The sequence below is a fragment of the Garra rufa genome, chromosome 13 (genome assembly GCF_049309525.1).
Source record: "Garra rufa chromosome 13, GarRuf1.0, whole genome shotgun sequence".
Lineage (NCBI taxonomy): Eukaryota > Metazoa > Chordata > Actinopteri > Cypriniformes > Cyprinidae > Garra > Garra rufa.
Window position 1 is genome coordinate 11,388,123 of NC_133373.1, and position 22,658 is coordinate 11,410,780.

Genomic DNA, 22,658 nt, shown 5'->3' on the forward strand with positions numbered 1-22,658 from the left:
TAAAACATGTAAACCCAACATGCGTGTGTGTGTGTGTGTGTGTGTGTGTGTGTGTGTGTGTGTGTGTGTGTGTATTTTAATATTACACTTACTTTGAGCAAAGCTTACTGTTAGTATAAAGTTTATTTGCCAAAAACTAATTTTTTATAACCTAATTTTTGAGTTCAGAAAGTTGTAGATGCTTTTATAGCACATCAGGCTAAAACTGACAATTGAAATGGCTTTCCTTAACAAATATAAATGATGGAAAAATGTGTTAAATCTAACAAGGGATAAAATTCAGAAAAAAAAATCTTAAAAAAAAGAAAAGAAAAATACATTGCAGCTTGTTTTAATGATCCGTATAGTCCAGAGAAAATGAAGGCAATCTTCAGATTCTGCATGGCTCACGGACACTAGCTTGGCAGGCCATTAGACAGATGGAGGAAGAGGTAGTGACTGCTCCCGACTACAGATGAGACCATCTGCACCTGCTTCAGCTATACAGTTCAGAAGAGTGCCTCTGCAGAAAAGTGACTCAATTCAACATCACTAGCCGATTAATCAGTCCATTATAAATGTATCACCACCGGCCAATAACTATGCCCACATGGCCATGAAACATTTTTTTCCCCTTTTGATGAAATTTTGATAGGTCTACGTCTATATGAGCCTTCAGTCAGCCTAATATCTACCGTTTATTGAAAACCCCACATTGTTTGACCAATAATAACTTCTTAGCAAATCCCTGTACAATGAACTGAACTATTAATTATAATACCCAACTGTAGTGTCTAGTTATGCTGGTGTCATACCTGCCCACGAAATTTTCCAGGACAGAGCTTTTGCCTGCGCTCTGACCCCCGACCACCGCGATCTGCGGCAAGTCCAGGTCGCAGGTCTGACCGATGGCACTGAAGGCGTCCTGCAGGCGGTTCACCAGCGGGATGAGCTCCTCCATCCCCCGGTTGCCCATGGTTACGGAGCCGCGAGGATGCGGCGCACAAACCACCGGGCTCAGCAGACAAACCCCCTTTGCTATGTTAAAAAATATTCAAATTAAGAGAGAGAAAACAACATGGGAAATTCAAATAAGGGAAGTTTTCTTTTTCCAGAAATAGTAACGTTATTTCAATCAAAAACTGATGACATGCAAAACCACTAACGTTAAAATAACACTGCGCATTAAAACTTAAAAAACACAAAGTTTATGTCTGTACAAAGTATACGTAATGAATATCCTAACCAGTTATGTTTGTAAATTACAGTTAGTTTAATTACCTCAAATGAGTTTTTTCAAGCGTTTGGTCCTGACAGACTCAGCAGTTGAGAGTAACGGCGCTCGTGTAACAGTGCTGGACGCTGTCGTGAGCAGCAGTGACTGAACTTAAAAACACACCTTGTATTCTATACACGACGAACCGAAAGAAACTATATAAACAAGCCACATGAGCTCCAGTCTCCAATGGAAGTCGCCTGTTTTAACCACTCGTTTGTCCTGAACTCAACTTGTGGTCGAGACCTGACAGCCAACTGTCCGCTCGTTGAGTGCGCTTGCGCGTGCTCGCGCAGACGCCACTCCTCTAATAAGAATCTGGAGGCACAGATTTGGTTCTATTAAAAAATATGCTTTTTTGATTATTACGTAATACGCATAAATGTACAAGGTACAAAAATACAAAAAAATATCAGAAGCCAGTTGAAAAAGTAAAAAGTGACGTAGGTTAGCCTACTAGAGGCGTGCAGCGCGTGCCCGAGCCACTGTCCTTCTTTTTCATTCCACAATCTGAACGACTTAAAGCATAGCTGAAGGTAGACAAACGCAAACCTCAAATGCGAGTGGTCACTCTTACGATTCAAATCAGTAAAAGTCAAAACTTAAAAAAGCTGAAAATTGTAGAAAACCATTAATATAATATAAGTTAAATTAGTTTTCCATAGACCTTTTAAGTTGAGAATTAAAACAGCGATAAGACGGATATAGGGCACCATATGCTAATTTCAAAACAAACAGCTAAATCATATATACAATTAGAAATGTTTTCATACTTTAAAAGCAAACTATAATAGTTTTGTACATCTATATGTTGTAGCTAGCTACTGTATGTGCATAATTTAGTTTGTTTTTATGGCCCACCACCCGCAATGCATGACACTCAGTGTACATCCACCCTCATTTCTGTACAATAGACTCATCCAGTAAAAATAACACCGCACAGCCATTACAGGGTTGCCAGATATTTTGCTTCTTTATGAATTGTAGAGTTACAACAGTATATTTCATTTATATTTGTGTGAGTGAGTAAAGAATTTCTAAAACCTTACCTTATGTTAACATAATTGATATATGACTACAAAACATAAAAAAAAAAAAAAAAATCATGTCAATAAATGTGATTATTTTGGTTTTAGGACTATTACTCTGACTCACTTTCACTCTATGCTGAAAGAATGACCTTGAGACCACAGCATTTTTTAAATATTTTTTATGTTTGTTTACTTGAAACCAGTCTAGCAAGATTAAATGTACACTGTCAAAATTATCATTTAAGTTTTACAAAAACATGACTTTACAAGAAAATAGCATTTCAATCTTTCCAAATCAAAATTGTTGTGTTATTTGCCTTTTCTTTGCAATTTCTAAGTGAAAATTGTTTTAACTCCAATTTTTTTTGCAGGGAGTCTTGTTTTTATACTGATAATAATTTGAGTCCTTAAATGTCTATAGATGATGGTCTTTCCAATTAGATATAGATTATCAATGATAAAGGTTGTTAAAATTTTCATATATACACAATATATGTTTAAACTTTCTCTTTTTTTTAAAGATTTATTTTTGGCGTTTTTTGCCTTTATTATGATAGGACAGATCAGAATTGACAGGAAACGTAGTGGGAGAGAGATGGGGGCGGGATCGGGAAAGGTCCTCGAGCCGGGATTTTTAAACTTTCTAAGTAGACATTTTGTTTTGTTGTTTCCAGGATAAGCTGGAATATGGACCAGGCTGTATGCCATTTTGTCAAAGGTCTGGCAACATAAGATAACAGCTAAGTTTATTTATTAACCTTGAAAATGATGCACATACTTCAGGTCAAACCAGCTATTTTTTTTTATTATTTTTAGTTCAATCTTTAGATGACTTTCAGATCATTCAGCATTGCACTAATGTCTATTTGAGGCACACATGGTGCATTCTGGGTGCTGGCACGTAGTGTCTTCTGTAGGTCTTTTGCTGTCTGCTGTAATGTTTGTGAAATGGTGTGAGCTTTGTGTCCCTCTCCTGCACTTCTGCAACACAGCAGCACCTCATTGACTTCACCCTCGATACCACGAGAGAACACAGACGGAAACACGGCGTGAACACGTTCAAGAACCGACTTCCTGAGAGCCGAGTCACGACACACTAGGTTCAACATGAACAGTCCTGAAGAAAGAGAAGAGTGATCAATGGAAAAAAGCCAAATGTACAATATACAAAATCTCTCGACATCAGAGCCTTCAATGAAGAAGTATCACAACTGATCATACAACACTTTGTGCTTACCTCGAGGTGTTAATAAGCTGTAAACTTTCTCCAGAAGTGATGTTTCTACAAAAGCAGGTGGAGGGCAGCTCATGCCCAGGGTGGTGTCTTTGCTGTCAACGTCAAACATGATGACATCAAAAGAATGTCCTCCTATATAAATGCAAAAATAAAAAAATACTATAGTAAATATAAGCCAATACGATGTTTATAAACAGTGATGATGTTTTAGTATGATGTGGTAGTAAATCATTAACAACTGAAAAAGGCATGGGGCCTTTGAGTATTGTTGTGGATAATAGGGTGGCTTGGAGTCAAAAAGGTTTAGAATGACTAAATCTAGATATTCTCTCACCCTCACTCTCCAGTGTTTTGATGTGCTCTAGTCCATCTCCAAGTACAACTTTAAGCCTCTCGTCAGACTGAAATCCAAAACAGGTCTGTGCCACTTCTAGCACAGCTGGGTCCAGTTCAACCACCTCGACCCGTGCACACGGTACAAAGTCATGCACAAACTGGGGTAAACCACCGCCACCTAGTCCCACCAATAACACGGACACTGGGTGATCTGTTGGAGAACATGTGACAGACTTTTCAGAACAGATTTTTTTGTGAATTATGCAAATCGTTGAGGAGAACTGACATTTAGCACCATAATAGTGGTCCATATGATTCATCCGCTTCTGAAGTTATATGTGACCCTGGACCACAAAACCAGTCTTAAGTAGCCAAAAATACATCGATTTTTCTTTTATGCCACAAATCATTAGGAATTTAAGTAAAGATCATGTTCCATTGAGATATTTTGTAAATTTCCTACCATAAATATATCAAAATGTATTTTTGCATTGCTAAGAACTTCATTTGGACAACTTTAAAGGGATGGTTCGGAGTAGAATTGACTTCATTGCTATGCACTCCGAAGCCCATGTAAATACCCCATCCGAAGTTTTTTTTTACCTTAGTCAAACATTTATGGAGATATTAGAGTTTTTCGAATTGCTTGTTACATGAGTGAATGGTACATGTGATGTATCTTGTAAATTGCACCACTAAACGTGCAAGTAATCTTACCAAACTTGTACAGTAGTGTAAATAGGTTATGTACTCACAAAACGCTGCATCGGAACATTTGTATGTCCACCATGAGTGTTTTAAAAACACGTTTTAGCCGATCCCTATTAGTCTCAAAAACTACAAATGGCGACACGTCGACGTCACTTTCCTGGTTTGAAAAAAGCAGGTAAAAGTCCTCCTACAAGTTGACATGCACGCAGATGTAGTAGGAGGACTTTTACGTGCTTTTTTCAAACCAGGGAAGTGACATCGACTAGTAGTTTCTGAGACTAGTAGTTCTCGGCTAAAACGTATTTTTAAAACACTCATGGTGGACTTACAAATGTTCTGATGCAGCGTTTTGTGAGTACATAACCTATTTACACTACTGTACAAGTTTGGTAAGATTACTTGCACGTTTAGTGGTGCAATTTACGAGATACATCACATGTACCATTCACTGCTGTAACAAGCAATTTGAAAAACTCTAATATCTCCATAAATGTTTGACTAAGGTAAAAAAAACTTCGGATGGGGTACTTAGATGGGCTTCGGAGTGCATAGCAATGAAGTCAATTCTACTCCGAACCATCCCTTTAAAGATGATTTTCTCATTATTTAGATTTTTTGCACCCTCAGATTCCAGATTTTCAAATAGTTGTATCTCGGCCAAATATTGTCGTAACAAACCATAGATTAATAGAAAGCTCATTTATTCAGCTTTCAGATGATGTATAAATCTCAATTTCAAAAAATGTACCCTTATGACTGGTTTTGTGGTCCAGGGTAACGTATGTTGTCTTTATGTAAGGAACAGACTGAAATCTACCAGTTATCAATCACTGCATCAGTGTACTTTAGTAACCAAACATGCTGTGCCATTTAGACAATTCTGGATACATGCTAGTAGAGCTGCACAATTCTGAATAAATGCACCGGCCAAATTTCGGCCATATTACGGCAGCAAACTTCCTTGACTATTACGCCGGAATGGGAGTGTAGTTCCTAATCTTATCAGCCTAGAAACTCGCAGCTTTGCATTTCCACCGGTCTTAGTACACAATATAACTACAGAAGAGTCAAGTTTTAAATAGGACAAATATCGAAACTCGTTAGTCATTTTTGAACGCGATGCTATTGGTCTAATAGGATTCAATGATCTATGCTAAGCTATGCTAAAAGTGATATCGCCAGAACAGGAGAACGGCTGAATGGATTTCAAAACGGTAAAAATCAACTTATTAACTCGGGGGGAGTTGGAGAATGAGCCTATATCCAAAAAAAGTGGAGTGTTCCTTTAAACTTTTTAAGTGCAGGAAGGAAAATAACTTGTGCACTGTTTGTGTACAGCGAGCACGGAGCGATGCAGGTTTCCGACCTGTGTCCGTTCTCAGTTCTGTGCGTTTCCACTGCAGAAAAAGTTGTTCCGACCCTTATGCACAAAATACGTCAGCATATCCTCATAAACACAGTGTTTTCTGTCTTTTTGTCACTGAAGAAAACACATGTGTAACAGTATTTTTAGATCTGTGTTCGGTGTTAAAGAGACAGACGTCTAATGTCTGTTATTAATGTTAATCAAAGAACAAAAGAAAACCATTAACTGACTAAATATCGTATATAAATATATATAAATAAATAAATAAATTTAATAAGGGTTTAATCGATATTGTAATTATAAAAAGAAAACTATGCAGCGTTTTTAAACTTTTGATTTCAATTCGGTTTTATTTATTTATGCTACTGCTAATTGATTTGTTTGTTCCTATTTTATTACTTGTCTTTAACAATTTAATGTTTGAAATTTATATTAGTCTAATTGTTTTTTTCTGTGGTATTTGTTGGTAAAACCATAGGCAAAATTGTTTGACATTTAAATGTTTGACTCAAAACTTTTTAATGGATTTTTTTTTATCTTATTGGAATTAGAATTAGGAATCGATAAAAATCAGAATTGATAAGCAGAATCTGAACCGGAATGAGAATCGGAATCGATAAAATTGAAACAATACCCAACCCTATATGTTACACAACTATTAAAAGTTTGGGGTCTGTAAAATTTTGATAGATTGATTAAAATAAATGAATATTTTTATTCAGGAAGGAGTCAAGACAGATTAAACTGATGAAAAGTGACATTAATAATAAAAAAAAAAAATTGTATTTAAAAAAAACCCGCTGACTTTTAAAATAAAATGTTTCATGGTTTATACAAAAATATTAAGCAGCACTTTGGCCTTAATGGCAATCATTTTATTTTTAATGTTAATGTTCTTACTGTATTTTTGATTAAACAAACACAGTCTTAGGAAATATAAAACAGTCTACTTTCAAAAAGTCTTATCAACCTCAAACTTTGGAACGGTAATGTACAGTGGTGCCAAAATTATTAGAACACTACTATTTTCACCAGCTAAAAAATGGTTTTAAGTCAGTTATTTCTATCTTTTTCTATCTCTAAATGCTCTAAACTGACACCAAGCTTTTTAATGTTTGCACACCTACCTTTATTATTGATTGCATCCATTCCTAGCATGGCTAATCCCGCCACCATGACTTCATGGTGAGTACAGCAAAGAAAACCTCTGTCCACAATGCGATCTTTAACACCTGTTAAAGCAGGGGCTTCAGAAACAGATGGTTTGGATTTTTTCTTGTGCTTCTTTTTATGAGCAGAAGAAGCTGCCAAAAGAGACAAAACACTGATATAAATCTTCAGTTTTTCTCTAAACATAATGCAGAATTGAACCACAGCGGTACCACACCTGTAGCGGCAGACCGGAGTCTGCTCTCTGACTGCACCAGCTGGGAATTGTTCATGAAGATGAGTCTGCGATAGAGGTGACCATCCTCTCCTCTCACATCCTCCACAGAATACTCTCCAGTCAAAGAGCTGACCCCTCGTCCGATGACTTCCCTCCACCCCAGATCTCCTCCCACAGACAGGAACGGCACCTGTACCAGAGGAAATGTGAAAGAGAGTGCATGCATGAGTGAGGAATGAGGACAAGATCAAGATAAATACAGATGTTTTGTTTATTCTAGCGCACCTGCTGATTGGCTGGCATTCCAGGAGGAGCGAGTTCCATCACCATGGGAGAGAGCTCTGATTGGACAGCCTGCATGTCCTCATACTCCTGATCTCGATGCATCGTCACAATGACCAGGCGTCTGAATTTTGCACTGGATGCTAACTGAGTCCGACCTTCAGCCGAGCCATATAACCAATCAGACTCACGGCCCTGAGGAACTAATAATGAAAATATATTAAGGAAAAAAAGTTAAATTGTGTATACACACAAATACAGAGCCTTGCGAAAGTATTCATACCCCTTCATTATTTTGTAAGTTTTGTTACAGTATGTTGCTGCCTATCTTTAAACTGCTTTAAACTACTTTTTCCACACATCAACCTACACTCCATACACCATAATGACAAAGCTAAAACAGAACTGTCACAACATAAAAAATCATTAAAAAAAAAAAACTGACATATGTACATTGCATAAGTATTCATACCCTTAACTCAGTAATGATGTTTAGCTGAAGCACCTTTACAGCCTCAATTATTTTTGGGTATGATTTGACAAGCTTTGCACATCAGCATTTGGCAATTATCTGCCATTTTTCTCCTCACCTGTTCACCTCTCAAGCTCTGTCAGCTTGGATGGGTGAGATACACATTTTTAGGTTTCTCCAGAAATTATTATAGTTAGGTTGATTAGGTTCAAGCCCAGGCTCTGGCTGAGCCACATTTACAGAGTTGTCTATAAGCCACTCTTGGACCTTCTGCCCAGTCTGACGTTCTGAATACTCTGGATACTCTGGACTGGGTTTTCATTAAGGCTATCTCTATATTTCAGTGCACCGAGTTTCTCTTCTACTCTGAAGTCCCTCAGTCTCTGCTGCAGAAAAACAGCCCCACAGCATTAAGCTGTTACCACCACACTTTACTTTTGGGATGGTAATTTGCAGGTAATAAGAAGTACCTAGTTTCCTTCAAACATGATGCTTGGAATTGAGGTTCATCAGCCTAGAGCATCATGTTTCTCACAGTCTGAGGGTCCTTTAGGTGCGTTTTTGCAAATTCCAAGTGTGTTTTCATGTGTCTTTAATGAGGAGGATTGAGTTTGGCCACACTGCCATAAAGACCGGATTGGTGGAGTGTTGCAGTGATGTTTGTTTTTCTGTAGCTTTCTCCTATCTCTGCATATGATCATGGAGCTCACCTAGAGTGGCCATCAAGTTCTTAGACACCACTTTAACCAAAGCCCTTCTCCATCAAATTTGGCCAGGAGGCCATCTCTAGGAAGAGTTCTGGTTTGTTTAAACTTATTCCACTAAGGGTAACAGAAATTACATGCTTCTGTGAACCTTCAATGCAGCAGATTTTTTTCTGAACTCTTCCACAGATCTGTGCCTTGCAAAAACCTGGTTTCTGAGCTCTACAGGTAGTTCTTTTGACCTTAGGGCTTGGTTTTTGCTCTGATATGCATTTTCAGCCTTTTATTGAGAGGTGTGTGTTACTCCAAATCATACCTATTCAACTGAAATTTCCACAGGTTAACTTCACTCAAAGTGTATTAACATCTACAAGCAATATGAATGCTTCTGAGCTAAATTTCATATCCACATATATTTATTTCACATATAATTGTACACTTATGCAATGGAATCATTTCAGTTTTTTATTTTTGATAAATTTGAAAATATGTTAAAAACCTGTTTTTGCTTTGTCATTATGGTGTATGGAGTGTAGATTGATGTGAAAAAAAAAAAGTAATTTAAACCAGTTTAACATAAGGCAGCAACTTAAAACATGAAAAAAAAGAAGGGGTGTGAATACTTTCGCAAGGCACTGTATATATAACCAAAATAAAAATATTATTATTTATTAATAATATTATTATTTCTTTATATCGGTTATATTACAATATTTATTTCCTTTATATATATTAATCTTAATTAATTAGTTCACCCTGAACTGACACAGAAGAGAAGAAATTGTTAGATAAAGCCATTATTTTTGTTTTCTTTTAGCACAAAAAGTATTCTCGTAACTTCATAATATTAAGTTTGAACTATTGACTATTTTAACAATGTCTTACTACCTTTTTGGGCCTTGAACATGTTAGCTGTGCTGCTAAGCAGGGTCAGAAAGCTCTCGAATTTCATCAATAATATCTTAATTTTGTGTTCCAAAGATGAACAAAGGTCTTACGGGTTTGGAACGACATGAAGGCGAGTAATTATTGACATCATTTTCATTTTTTGGATGAACTATCTCTTTAAAAATTTCTGCTATGTAGAAAACTCCTAGAATAATTTTTACGAATCTAACTGCTGCACTATATATATCAAATGCTCACCGATAAAGATGGCGAAGTAATTACTCCGTGGAAGTTTGGCAGAAGGCAGGCTATCCTGCACTGTCAGAGTGTATCGCGGCCGACCGGTAGCTGCATGGCACAGCGTGAGAGATGGTGTGCTGCTAGCATCTGTTCCACCTCTGAGCTTATGCAGCATTAAATTGTAGGCCTGTCTCTCCTTCACAGCAGACAACAGCTCCGGTACTGATGCGAGTCTAGTGGGAGCACCATCCTCCCCTTGACACAACTCAAGCACTGCAAACGGAGGTGCTTGACGGAATTTGGTGCAGACCAGAACGAAAACAGGGAGGGCGAAGGAGGAATCGGACTCTTCGCTTTGCTGTCCATTAAGACAATGAATACGTACAGCCCAGCCCTGGGCAAAATGTTCGACCGCTAGCTTTATGACGTGCTCCTGAGCTAAAGTTACGCAGACATACCGGCCCCCCACAGCCAAAACTCTGCCAACTTCTGCCAGCATCCTGCCTGCAAGTGCACCATCCTCTTCTGAAGCCATGGCATCAAGCGTGCCCTTATCTAGGGTTGCCTGAAAGCTGCCATTCTCAAAGCCTGTCTGGGTGGCATCCAGCTGCTGGAAGGTCAGGTCAGGACGGCGCTCTGCGTTCCGCTGGTTCATGTGAGACACCACTGTCTCGCTGATGTCGATGTTGGTTAGCTGATGGTAGCCAACATCATAGAGCTGCTCACTCAGCTCAGAGTTACCACAACCCACTACTAACACCTGCAGCAGGGAACAAGAGTTATAATTCAACTCATTAATTTATTACAAAAATACTATCACAATATTAGTTTGAACCACTTTTATAATATTTTTTATGGTACTTTAACATCATTCGTAAACTTAAAATCATTAAATAACCACAAAAAAAACTCCTTTTTTCCTGAGTGACCATGTTCAGACTGAAATATCTCCAGAACTTGTTGTGCCAGGTCCATGAAATTTTCTGGGCTAAAATTCCTAGTCCAGAACTGCATGAATTACAACTCACAGCATTGTTACTGAATTTACACCTGAATGCTGGCCCTCTACTTTTTTTTTTAACTATTACTTTAAGGGTTTTCAGATGTCCATAGAAACCTCAATTTTCAATGTATAAGCATCAAACTTGGTAAATGGTCTGATATGTACCATGTCTTTCATATTCTTTGATATCAGACAATAGAGTCTTACGGATGTTCTCACATAATCCTTCAGAATTTATTATTATTTACATTTATTCATTTAGCAGACGCTTTTATCCAAAGCGACTTACAATTGGGAATACAACAAGTGATTCATCCTAAGGAGGCAGATCAACATAGGAAGTGCTCAAAAATACCATATGACAGGCGTTGTTAGATGAGTACGGGCTAGAAAGGGAAGATCAGGAAAGAGAGGAAATTTTTTTTTTTTTTTTTTATTAATAATAATGTTAAAAATAGTTAATTGCTTTAAACATTATAAATGTGTTTACTGTCACTTTTGATCCATAATGCATTTTTGCTGAATAAACTATTAATTTCTTTTAAAACAGCAATCTTATTGACCCCAAAACTTTTGAACGGTATCTATTATATGCTAAGAAATATTAATCACCATATTTCTTTAGTTTAGGCTGAAGAATTGCTCTGTGAACATGATGTGACAGTATCAGGACACAGTCCTGTATTAAAATCATATTTACCTTATCACGAGGTTTAATGTATTTATGAAGCACACCGCAGAGAGAGTTGTAGTCTCCGTACCACTCGAAAGCCTTCTCTCCTCTTTTACGGAAAAAGCGCTCCCAGTAGTCCGCTGAGCTGAACTCCTCAGCGGTGCGAGGCAGTAAGCTCATGCTTACGGATCAAATTCTCCAACTCCTCAATAAATCTCAATTTTAGATGTATTAGATGAATTCTAACCTTTTCCCAAATCGAATAAACTACTTTACTAAGTACTTCAATGGTCAAATACTGATTAAATTATTTCTATTCTGCAGTCGTTGACATGTGATAACGCTCTTCCACATGTTTCCACCCGGAGTGATTTTACAGAAGGACGGCATTGAGCATCCAGCGATTGGTTCGTGTGTGTGGAGGGCGTGTTTTGAGTGCAGTGTAGACGTTCACTGATTGGTGGACGTTTGACATCAGTGAATACGATTGGTTTATGTTATGACAGAACCGAATGTTTTACAGTTCCGACAGTGAGTTGTTGTATGGCTGAAACAGACTGAAGCATGGCAGGTACCGGCAGAGCTTTGGTATTCGTTACCGGGAACGCCAAAAAATTGGAAGAGGTGAGAGTGTGGCGTGTTTAAAAATAGTGGTTATATCACAAACTATCAAATTTGAACACAATGTAGAACAAAATGTGAATAAGTTTCTTGAATTGAATGAATAGTGTCTGCTCACATGCATGCCATTAAACACTGTATAAACATTGTTTTGGGAAGCTTCATAAATAGTCAAATTCCAAGTCCAGTCCTCACTTCTAAATAAAAGCCTAGTTATTTAGTGGTTAATATAGTCTTAAAGACAATATTTAGATTTAAGTTGACTTAATGCACACGTTATTTGCATTAATAGGCTGCAACCATGGCTACAACACATGGGCTGAAAAGCTAAAAATAATAATAATATGAATAATTACGTAACGTTACATGCATGCATACGTATATGTTATTGGTATATATAACTTTCAGAGATCATTTTCAATAAACTTTGCAGTTTTTGCAACCCTGATATAAATTTGGGGTTAAAATAAAATACACTACCAGTCAAAAGTTGTTGATGTTTTTTGTTTTTTTAAAGTCTTCTGCTCACCAAGTCTGCATTTATTTGATCCACAGTACAGCAAAAACAGCACAAATTTGAAAAATGTTTACTATTTAAAATAACCTTTTTTATTTGAATACATTTTAAAATGTAATTTATTATTAAAATTTAATTTAAAGCTGAATTTTTAGCATCATTACTACAGTCACATGATCCTCTAGAAATAATTCTAATATTCTGATTTGCTGCTCAAAAACAATTATTTTTTATTATTTTGAAAACAGCTGAGTATATTTTTCTAGGTTACTGTGATGAATAGAAATTTCAGAAGACAAGCATTTATCTGAAATAAAAATGTTTTGTAACATTACAAATGTCTTTTATCACTTTTGATCATTTTAAAGCATCCTTGATAAATAAAAGTATAAATTTTTATCATTTCTTTTGCAAAAAAATTAATAAATAAAATACTGACTCCAAGCTTTTGAATGGTAGTGTATAATGTTACCAAGGCTTTTTATTTCAGATAAATGCTGATCTTCATCAAATAATAGATAATAATAATAATAAATGTTTCTTGAACAGCAAATTAGCATATTAGAATGATTTCTGAAAGATTATGTAACACTGGAGACTGGAGTAATGATGCTAAAAAAGCTTTGATCACATAATTAAATTACATTTTAAAGTATATTCAAATAGAAAACATTTCAAAATTGCACTGTTTTTGCTCTACTTTGGATCAAATAAATGCAGACTTGGTGAGCAGAAGAGACTTCTTTAAAAACATTAAAAATATTACTGTTCAAAAACTTTTGACTGGTAGTGTATGACTTGGTAAAATAGTTAAGCACAAAATGTGAGCACAGTGTAATACTATGTTTTTGCATTAAAATTATTTTACTTGTTGAATCTAACAATTTCCTGTTTAAACAGGTAGTTCAGATCCTTGGGGACAAATTTTCCTACAAACTGATTTCTAAGAAGATTGACTGTAAGTATTTGGCTATTATTCTTCTGCTTTGTTGACTTAAGACGCGTGCCTTTGCTGTATCTGTGATGTGATTATGGCTTCTCATGCAGTGCCTGAATATCAAGGGGAACCTGATGATATTTCTATACAGAAGTGTCAAGAAGCTGCAAAACAGGTTTGTAAAATGTACACTTTTTTACTCTATTTCCTTGGTTGAAGCCTCACACATGATGTTGTGTGTTTTGTGTGAAGGTGGATGGGCCAGTACTAGTAGAGGACACCTGTCTTTGCTTCAGGGCACTAGGAGGACTACCAGGACCTTACATGTGAGTCTCTCTCTAGCCCCTTTAAATTCGGTACAAAAAGGTGATATCTGGTGTAAGTATGTTTAAAGTTTTTTCCCTCTTCACAGAAAATGGTTCTTGGATAAACTGAAGCCAGAGGGTAAGACACTTTAATAAAGATTTAGGTTACTACTGAATACTGTTATTTTAGTTACATTTTTAGTCTTTTTTTGTGTGCTTTTTAAAAAAATGTATTACTAATTACTAATTTTTTAATTAAGTTTTAATTTATTTTCAGTTAGTAATCTTACCCTGGTTTCACAGTCCTATACTAAAATGTAAATCTGAGCTGTTTCAACTGAAATAAAATTGCACTGATTGATCTTAAAATATATCAGTGCCTTTGTTTTGTCTCAAGATGCACACCAGTAATGTTTTTTTCTAAGCGCGTTTATAAAAAGTACTTAAATGTCCTAATTGAACTATGGCCTAATCCTGGTTTAGTCTAAGCCCTGTCTGTAAAACCGAGCTATAGTGCTTAAACTAAATTTTAACTAAATTTAAATTTAAACAGTTAGTTGCCAAGTCAACATTTCTAATTGTCATTTATCATATGTTTAATATTTAATATTGCTGCTAACTGAGCTGTTTTCTTTATGTTTGTAGGATTGTATAAATTGCTAGCAGGTTTTGAGGATAAATCAGCCTGGGCTCTGTGTACATTTGCTTTCTGCGCTGGAAAAGATGAGCCAGTTCAGCTGTTCAGAGGAAAAACCGAGGTGAGAATGTTTAATTAATGTCCCATCAGAGCCATGGTGAAGTGGTTTTTACATTGAGCTTTGGTGCTCATACAGGCAATGCAAGATTGAGACTCTTATCATTTTTCTCATCTGGTTTCCCCACATGACGATGTACAAGAGGCCTCATTGTGAAAAAAAAATACTTCTCAGCTTTTATTTACATTTGAACAAAAAGTGGCATGTCCAAAATTATTCATACCCTTTGCAAACTGTCACATTCTATGGGAAAATCCAAAGTTCTATATCATTCCAAATAGTCCAAGCTGTTCTAAAGCATCCTTATTACCCTGATTCATTGGGAACAGCTGTTTTAATCAACTCAACAGGTGAAAAACAGAAGCTCTTTGCTGTTGGTTTGTGGATAGTCATGGCTGCTCACAAGTCCGGAAAGGGCTATAAGACCATATCTAAATGTTTTGAAGTTCCAGTGGCTACAGTGCAAAGTATTATTAAAAAATACAAAATATTCCACACTGTGAAAAATCTCAGAGGACGTGGTCCGAAGCCAAAAGTGACAGCTGTGCTGGCCAGGAGGATAGTGAGAGAGGTAAAAAAGAATCCAAGGATCACCACCAAGGCCATCCTGATGAATCTGGGCTCTGCTGGTGTTACTAATCACAGTAAACTGCACCATAAAAAAGGAGCAATACATCAAAATTCTCAACAACAACATCAGGCAATCTGCAGAGAAACTTGGCGTTGGGCACCAGTAAACATTTCAGCACGACAACGACCCAAAACACACAGCAAAAGTGGTTTAGAAATGGTTAGCAGACAAAAACATTAACGTTTTGCAGTGGCCCAGCCAGAGTCCTGACTTAAATCCAATTGAGAATCTGTGGAGGGAGCTAAAGATCAGGGTGATGGCAAGGAGACCCTCCAACCTGAAAGAGCTAAAGATGAATTATCAAAAATACCAGTGGAGACATGTAAAAAGCTGGTCAGCAATTATAGGAATTTATTTATTTATTTATTTATAAAGTTTAGGGTAAGATGTTTTAATGGGTTTTTTTTTTTTTTTTTTTTTTTTAAAGGCCATTTATTTGATCGAAAATATAGTACAAACTGTCTTACTGGGAAAAAATGTTAACTGTTTTCTATTCTTATATATTATTTATTCCTGCAACGGTAAAGCTGAATTTTTAGCATCATTACTCCAGTCTTCAGTACCACATGATCCATCAGAAATCATTCTAATATGATAATTTGGTGCTTGAAAACTTTACTCAATATTATCAATGTTGAAAGCAGAAAATGTTGTAAACTATTGCAACATTATAAATGCCTTTAATGTCACTTTTGATCAGTTTATAGCGTCCTTGCTAAATAAAAGCATCTATTTCTTTCAAAAAAATGTACAGAGCCCACATTTTTAACAGGAAGTGTATAAGAATGTTATATTGAACACTATACCATGCAGTTTTTGATTCCTAGCTCCAACATTTCTAATCATTTTTTCAGGGACGTATTGTTGAGCCCAGGGGCCCAAGGGATTTCGGCTGGGATCCTTGTTTTCAGCCTGATGGCTATGAGAAAACGTGAGTTTCTTAACTTCTCATTTCCTAACTTTGCAGTTGTGTTTCTCAGGTATACCAGTAGGCGACAGTATTGGTCAAAGTAAATCCTCTGAAAAGACGTTTGCTTTGATTTGACCAAATCTACAAGTATATGACTCAATAAGACTCTCCTACAGTCCATGTGATCACAGTATAAGAATGCATGTTGTAAAATTCTTTTTAAAATTAAACATTAACAAGGACACAAAAGCATTGATTACATTTCTGGCAACAATAGATTAATAAAATGGATGCCAAATAAAATTTTAGATAAAATTAACACTTTTTAGTTGGATCATGTTTTTGTTTTTCTCATTTCTCTATGCTATGTTTCTGTGGGCAGTTATGCAGAGCTCCCTAAAGAAGTGAAGAACACCATCTCCCACCGGTACCGTGCCCTGGCAGCCTTGTCGGAACACTTCTCCCAGCTTAACGACGCACCGGAGACCAAGCGCACAAAACACCAAGACTGAGTACTGTTCTCTCTCCAAGCAGATTCAGCCAATCAGAGCTCAGTTTGGCTCATCAGGCTCTGGCTCAAATCAAAGCACTAATGTGCTGCTCTTAAACGGTTTCAAATGTTCTCCATCCTTATTGCCTTTTAAATAAATGCTTTGTTTATAAAAATCACAGTATATCTGTATCTTTCATTTTCAGTTTATGGTATGTCCCCATTCGGTTTTCTTAGTAAATGTGTGTGTGTGTGTGTGTGTGTGTGTGTGTGTGAGAGAGAGAGAGAGGACAGAGCAGGTCTGAAGATAGAGACGTGGGGAATTCAAAGTCATAAATCTTCAGGATGCTCCCGTGACACCTCCTGTTTGTTCATGTGCCCTCTGCGCAGGGGGGATGTAACTCTGTATTACAGTTATATCATCTACTGTTTGTGTTTCTCATTATTAATGGCATGCAGGCAGTGTTTGCACTGCTGTTTCTTGCATTCTCTCTCTCATTCATTCACTCACTCACTCATTCGCTCGCTTGCTCACTTTCTCTTCCTTTCCCTCATGACAAAGAAGCCTTTATTGGAAACACCTGCATATGGATTCAATTGATTCTGAAAGCAGCCTCCCACTACTATTAAGCAAGGTTCAAAAACACATTTTATTTGGGAAAAAGTAATATCCTTGCTATTGTTCATACTTGTTAGTCTGTTTAAATCACTAAAAGTAATTGCTGCTGAAAATTCAGCTTTGCGTCACAGGAAAAAAAATGTGTATATTATAATAATCTTTCACAATAGTTTTGTTTGTAAATGCAGCTTTGGTGATAGCATATATCATGTATTTAATAATTTTTGTAAGTGATACGCTTTTTACTGACAAACATAACTCCGACTAACCGCTATGCATGTACCAGAAATGTTTGAATATATCGTAAGAGTGGGCGCGGCCCACAAAACAACAGATTTTGCGGTTTGATTTTGCAAGCTGGGGGGTCTTACCACATTATTTTAATGTATCATCTTAATTATGAACACTGGTTTGTAGTGCAAAGTTTTGCCGTTTACTGCACGCTTTTATTCTTCGCGTTAATGAACCGGAAGTCTCGTCCATAAGAATAGGAGCAATAAACTACTTCTCGTCTACATAAACTCTTTTGAGATGGGCAGTAGTTCTAGGTCTCTTACTTGATCTCTTCAGGTTTTTGATGGGTTCACCATCTCTATTTGAACGCAATGTTGAATTCATTAGAAAGAGGACTATAGTCACTAAGCTACAAAACGTTTATAGGGCTATAAAGCAAACATTTTAAAGTTAATAACCTGGATAATACCTACAGCCAAGCCCGAAATTATTCATACCCCTGGCAAATTCTGACTTAAAGTTACTTTTATTCAACCAGCAAGTTTATTTTTGACTGGAAATGACAGGTTTCTCCCAAAAGATAAGACGATGTACAAGAGGCATCATTGTGGAAAAAAATATTTTGCATACCCTTTGCAAACTGTCACAGTCTATGGGAAAGTCCAAAGTTCTATACTATTCCAAATAGTCCTAGCTGTTCTAAAGCATCCCAATTACCCTAATTCATTGGGAACAGCTGTTTTAATCAACTAAACAGGTGAAAAACAAGCTCTCTGCTGTTGGTTTGTGGACAGTCATGGCTAGGACAAAGGAGCTCACTGAGGACCTGCAGCTGCGCATTGTGGCTGCTCACAAGTCAGGAAAGGGCTATAAGACCATATCTAAATGTTTTGAAGTTCCAGTGGCTACAGTGCAAAATATTATTAAAAAATACAAGACGTTCCGCACTGTGAAAAATCTCAGAGGATGTGGTCGGAATCCAAAAGTGACACCTAATGAACCTAATGTTTTGGGGGTTTGTTTTTAGCTGGTGGACCAGGGAACCTAATCACAGTAAATGGCACAATGAAAAAGGAGCAATACATCAAAATTCTCAACAACAACATCAGGCAGTGTGCAGAGAAACTTGGCCTTGGGCACCAGTGGATATTTCAGCACAACAACGACCCAAAACACACAGCAAAAGTGGTGAAGAAATGGTTAGCAGACAAAAACATTAACGTTTTCTATTGATTATTGAGAAGGGTATGAATAATTTTGGACATGCCACTTTTTGTTCAAATGTAAATAAAAGATGAGTAATATTTTTTTTTCACAATGATGCATCTTGTACATCGTCTTATTATCTTTTGGGAGAAGCCTGTGTCATTTCCGGTCAAAAAAACTTGCTGGTTGAATAGATGTAACTTTTTTTAGTCAGAATTTGCCAGGGGTATGCATAATTTCGGGCTTGACTGTATATGTCTGCTAGGCTCAAATTTCAAACTGAAATATAATAGTTTTTTACTCATTCAAAGGCAACAGATTTGCTTGCTGGATGCATTGAAATTAATTTAGTTTGGAGCGTTGTTGAGGGAAAGAATTCCTCAGGGTTGCACAGGATGATTGGGATGCAAACAACTGCTGAGAGACCTGAGAGCCCTGAGTCAAATGGCTAGGGAAAATATCTGTGGTATTCAGGAGCCTATGCAAACTGTCTACGTCCAAACCACATCAAAACATGGACCGCTTCCCCGTCCCAGCTCCTGCTGGGCTTATGGGAGTGAGCCCATAAAGATCAAGGAGTGGCATCCATGGAAAACAAAGAAAGACAGTAAGAAATTGGCACCTTGATGACCCTCAATTAAACACAACAACATTCCTCAAGTCTTAATCGTGTGGAAATGCTTTTTGACTAACACTTGTCTGACGCTTTTTGAGTTCACAATGTGTAAACAAGTTGTCAGATGTCTGTCTAGTGGGTAAAACAAGTGTTTAAAGTGAAGAAACATCCTGTAATCATTAATACTTGTTATACAACCAAAACTATAAGCTGTCTGGAGAACCACACCATAAATTTCTAAATGGCCTTTGGGTACTTTTAAAAACAATATGTTCAGTTTTGTTTAATGCACATAATAAAACATTTTTGCCTCAGTAAAATATTTTAAAAATAATAAATACATTAACATTCAAAAGTTTGGGGTTGGGTATAGATTTTGAATGTTTTTGAATGTTGATCAAAAAATACAGTAATTGTTCTGATAGACTGACTGGAGCAAGGGAACAAGGAGACAAGAAGGTCTTTAAAATTACAATAATATTTATTAGCATAAACCAAAGGGAAACCAACAAGGAAAGGGATGACATGAATAACAGCAGATGCCAGACACAGGGCGTAAAACAATAGGGAGTAAACAAGGATAATTAATGCAACACAGGTGAAACTAATGGAACACAGGAAAAGGAAGACCAAAATGGGCATGAGAAAACACAAGGCAAAACCAGGACAAGGAGCACATAGGAAACAACACTGACAACCCTGACAGTAATATTGTGAAATATTATTTATTTAAAATAGCTTTTCTATTTCAATATATTTTAAAATGTAATATATTTCTGTGATGCGAAGCTGAATTTCCAGCATCATTACTCCTGCCTTCAGTGTAACATGATCCTTTAGAAATCATTCTAATATGCTGATTTACTGCTCAATAAATATTTCATTTTATTATCAAATGTTGAAAACAGTTATGCTTTTTAATATTTTATGGAAACTGGCATTTATTGGAAATAGAAATCTTTGTAACCTTAAAAATGTCTTTCACTTTTGACCAATTTAAAGGATTAGTTCACTTCCAGAACAGTAATTTACAGATAATTTACTCACCCTCTTGTTATCCAAGATGTTCATGTCTTTCTTTCTTTCATTCTTAAAAAAATAGTTTTTTAAGGGAAAACGGTGCCCGCAAGTTTGAACTTCCAAAAAGCAGTTTAAATACAGCTTCAAAGGCCTCTAAACGATCCCAGCCGAGGAATAAGGGTCTAATCTAGCGAAACGATCGGTTATTTTCTTAAATAAAAAAAAATTTGTACACTTTTTAACCACATATGCTCGTCTTGTCTACCTCTGACAGTTAGGGTATGTCTCAAACTCCCATCTCATTTTCTCCTCCAACCTCAAAATCGTCCTACATCACTGCATAAGTACCGAACAAGTATTTACAAAGTGAACATATGGCAAGCCGTGTATGGCAAGCCGTTTTGAGATTTAATCTATTACTCGTACTAGTATCTATTTTCATGTTACTAGTACTTATTTTTTAGATACTAGTATCTTTTCCATTAAGTACTAGTACTTATTCATTAGATACTAGTACTTATTCATTAGATACTAGTACTTATTCTTTAGATACTAGTACTTATTCATTAGATACTAGTACTTATTCATTAGATACTAGTACTTATTATTTAGATACTAGTACTTATTCATTAGATACTAGTACTTATTGCAATAGTGACTAGTGTTTAATTATACTCTTCCTGTTAACAAAAAATAGAACTAGTTCTTATTTTTTAGTTACTAGTAACTTATAAGACCATAGATATCTTGAACTTAATAGATACTAGTACTTTTAAAATTTGCATTTCTGCCCTGTATGCTAATCGTATGTTGAATATTAATGAGCCAGCAACGTATAGGATAGAGATTACCCCGGAAACAGAAATAAGAAGACGGAAAGAAGAAGGGAAAGACAGAAGGTGAAAATGGCAGAAGTACTTGAACAAATATGTAGAAAATGCAAATATGTTGAACGATCGATAAACCAAGGAAACATTGGAAGCGCACAGCTGATGGCCATTGATTCTTCATTATTAAATTTGAGAAGAATCGAGGGACTGTTATCTTCTGAAACGATGGAAGAACTTCTCAGCAGCATTGAGGATCTCAGAGTTTTCATCAGACAGTCACTCGGGGAGCGCAGAGATGAAGCTTTCACAGTCTCTCGAATTCGCTCAGGTATCTGTTATATGTTGCATTAAACTATACATAACCTCTATACTGCAGCTTGTATCATACGCAGATGCTTCGTATTTACTGTCACAAGTCTAGGCTACTAAGTAAAACCAAAGTAGCCTGAATTTAATAACATGTCTGTTAAGTCCTTTATAGGAAACAAAACTTGCAAATTACTTCGATTGGCCTAGCTATAGGCTATGTCAGCAATGAAGTAGCAAATAGAAGAACTAGGCCTATTTTATTCTAGTTTAACTAAGGGAGATTTTTTAGGCAGATGAAATGAAACAAAATAGATCTGTTGTCAATGCCACGAGACAAAGTGCCCTAATATTCATGACAGTTGCACCATTAGCCTAATCCTTAAATTAATTCAAACACCCATGCGATTTTATTACTGTGACCAGTAGAGGGCGTGCTGGGTTCACTTATTAGATTTGTCTTGTGGACGCGATAAAATGTCGTGGCCACTAAATGATTTTGTCCAGGTAAAGTAAGCAAGATGAACTTTCATCATAGAATCCTGAAAAGTAGCGTAAGATGTATTGCAATTTTCCCAAAAATGTGAAGCAGCATAACTATTTTCCACGCTGATAATAATCAATTATTAATGAGTGAGCACCATTAATAATTGATCGTAGCCTAATATTAGAATGATATCTGATCATGTTGCAAATTAAGAGTAGAGTAGGCTAAAGATGGTAAAATGCTGAACGTAAAAAACACTTAATGTACGTAGCTCAATGCGTTAAGAGTATTTTTAAAAGACCAAACGCAATAAACACATTATTAATAAATCATAGTTATGTCCAGACAAGCTGATGACTTTAGGATGTGAACGCAATGCGTTTATTAATAATAATGTGTAAACTGAGTTTGTCTTAATGATCTTAATGCATTAAGTCATGATAAGCGTTTAGGTAAACGCCTACACGTAATTAAACTTAATCGCGTTGCCTTTTTATTACGGAATCTGCTTGGATGTACATAGCATACACTTGAGTTTACATACACCTGGCAGAATCTGCAAAATGATATTTGGCCAAAATAAGAGTAA

The 22,658-nt window shown here is 36.4% G+C and overlaps 3 protein-coding genes across 4 annotated transcripts in view; 1 reads left to right on the forward strand and 2 right to left on the reverse strand.

Moving 5' to 3' along the window:
* The window catches only part of LOC141348623 (dynamin-2-like), a 65,896-nt gene extending 64,883 nt beyond the window's left edge, over positions 1 to 1,013 (reverse strand). For both annotated transcript variants that reach the window (XM_073852895.1, XM_073852894.1), the window contains exon 1: positions 795 to 1,013. In XM_073852895.1, coding sequence (XP_073708996.1) covers positions 795 to 955 — 161 coding nt within the window. In that variant the 5' untranslated portion in view covers positions 956 to 1,013. The remainder of the gene's footprint in view (positions 1 to 794) is intronic.
* Positions 1,014 to 3,050: 2,037 nt separating this feature from the next.
* LOC141348626 (eEF1A lysine and N-terminal methyltransferase-like) lies at positions 3,051 to 11,931 on the reverse strand. Its single transcript, XM_073852896.1, has 8 exons — positions 11,613 to 11,931; positions 9,928 to 10,669; positions 7,609 to 7,808; positions 7,324 to 7,513; positions 7,064 to 7,240; positions 3,858 to 4,070; positions 3,524 to 3,655; positions 3,051 to 3,403 (listed from the first exon to the last, which is right to left on the reverse strand). The coding sequence occupies exons 1-8, from the start codon at positions 11,763 to 11,765 to the stop codon at positions 3,111 to 3,113; spliced, it is 2,100 nt and encodes a 699-aa protein (XP_073708997.1). The 5' UTR covers positions 11,766 to 11,931; the 3' UTR covers positions 3,051 to 3,110.
* Positions 11,932 to 12,149: 218 nt separating this feature from the next.
* LOC141283405 (inosine triphosphate pyrophosphatase-like) lies at positions 12,150 to 16,932 on the forward strand. Its single transcript, XM_073816689.1, has 8 exons — positions 12,150 to 12,209; positions 13,624 to 13,681; positions 13,771 to 13,835; positions 13,913 to 13,986; positions 14,073 to 14,104; positions 14,611 to 14,723; positions 16,206 to 16,282; positions 16,644 to 16,932. Exons 1-8 carry the CDS (start codon positions 12,150 to 12,152, stop codon positions 16,771 to 16,773), a joined length of 609 nt encoding a protein of 202 aa, XP_073672790.1. The 3' UTR covers positions 16,774 to 16,932.
* The last annotated feature ends 5,726 nt before the right edge of the window (positions 16,933 to 22,658 follow it).

Excerpts from the sequence above, each read along its gene's own strand:
- LOC141348626 (XM_073852896.1), bottom strand. The coding sequence starts at position 11,765 with ATGAGCTTACTGCCTCGCACCGCTGAGGAGTTCAGCTCAGCGGACTAC. Across the intron at positions 7,809-9,927 it reads TTACTTCGCCATCTTTATCG|TTCCTCAGGGCCGTGAGTCT; the intron begins GTGAGCATTTGA and ends TTTCATTATTAG. Across the intron at positions 3,404-3,523 it reads CAGCTTATTAACACCTCGAG|GACTGTTCATGTTGAACCTA; the intron begins GTAAGCACAAAG and ends CTCTTTCTTCAG.
- LOC141283405 (XM_073816689.1), top strand. The coding sequence starts at position 12,150 with ATGGCAGGTACCGGCAGAGCTTTGGTATTCGTTACCGGGAACGCCAAA. Across the intron at positions 12,210-13,623 it reads ACGCCAAAAAATTGGAAGAG|GTAGTTCAGATCCTTGGGGA; the intron begins GTGAGAGTGTGG and ends CTGTTTAAACAG. Across the intron at positions 13,682-13,770 it reads GATTTCTAAGAAGATTGACT|TGCCTGAATATCAAGGGGAA; the intron begins GTAAGTATTTGG and ends CTTCTCATGCAG.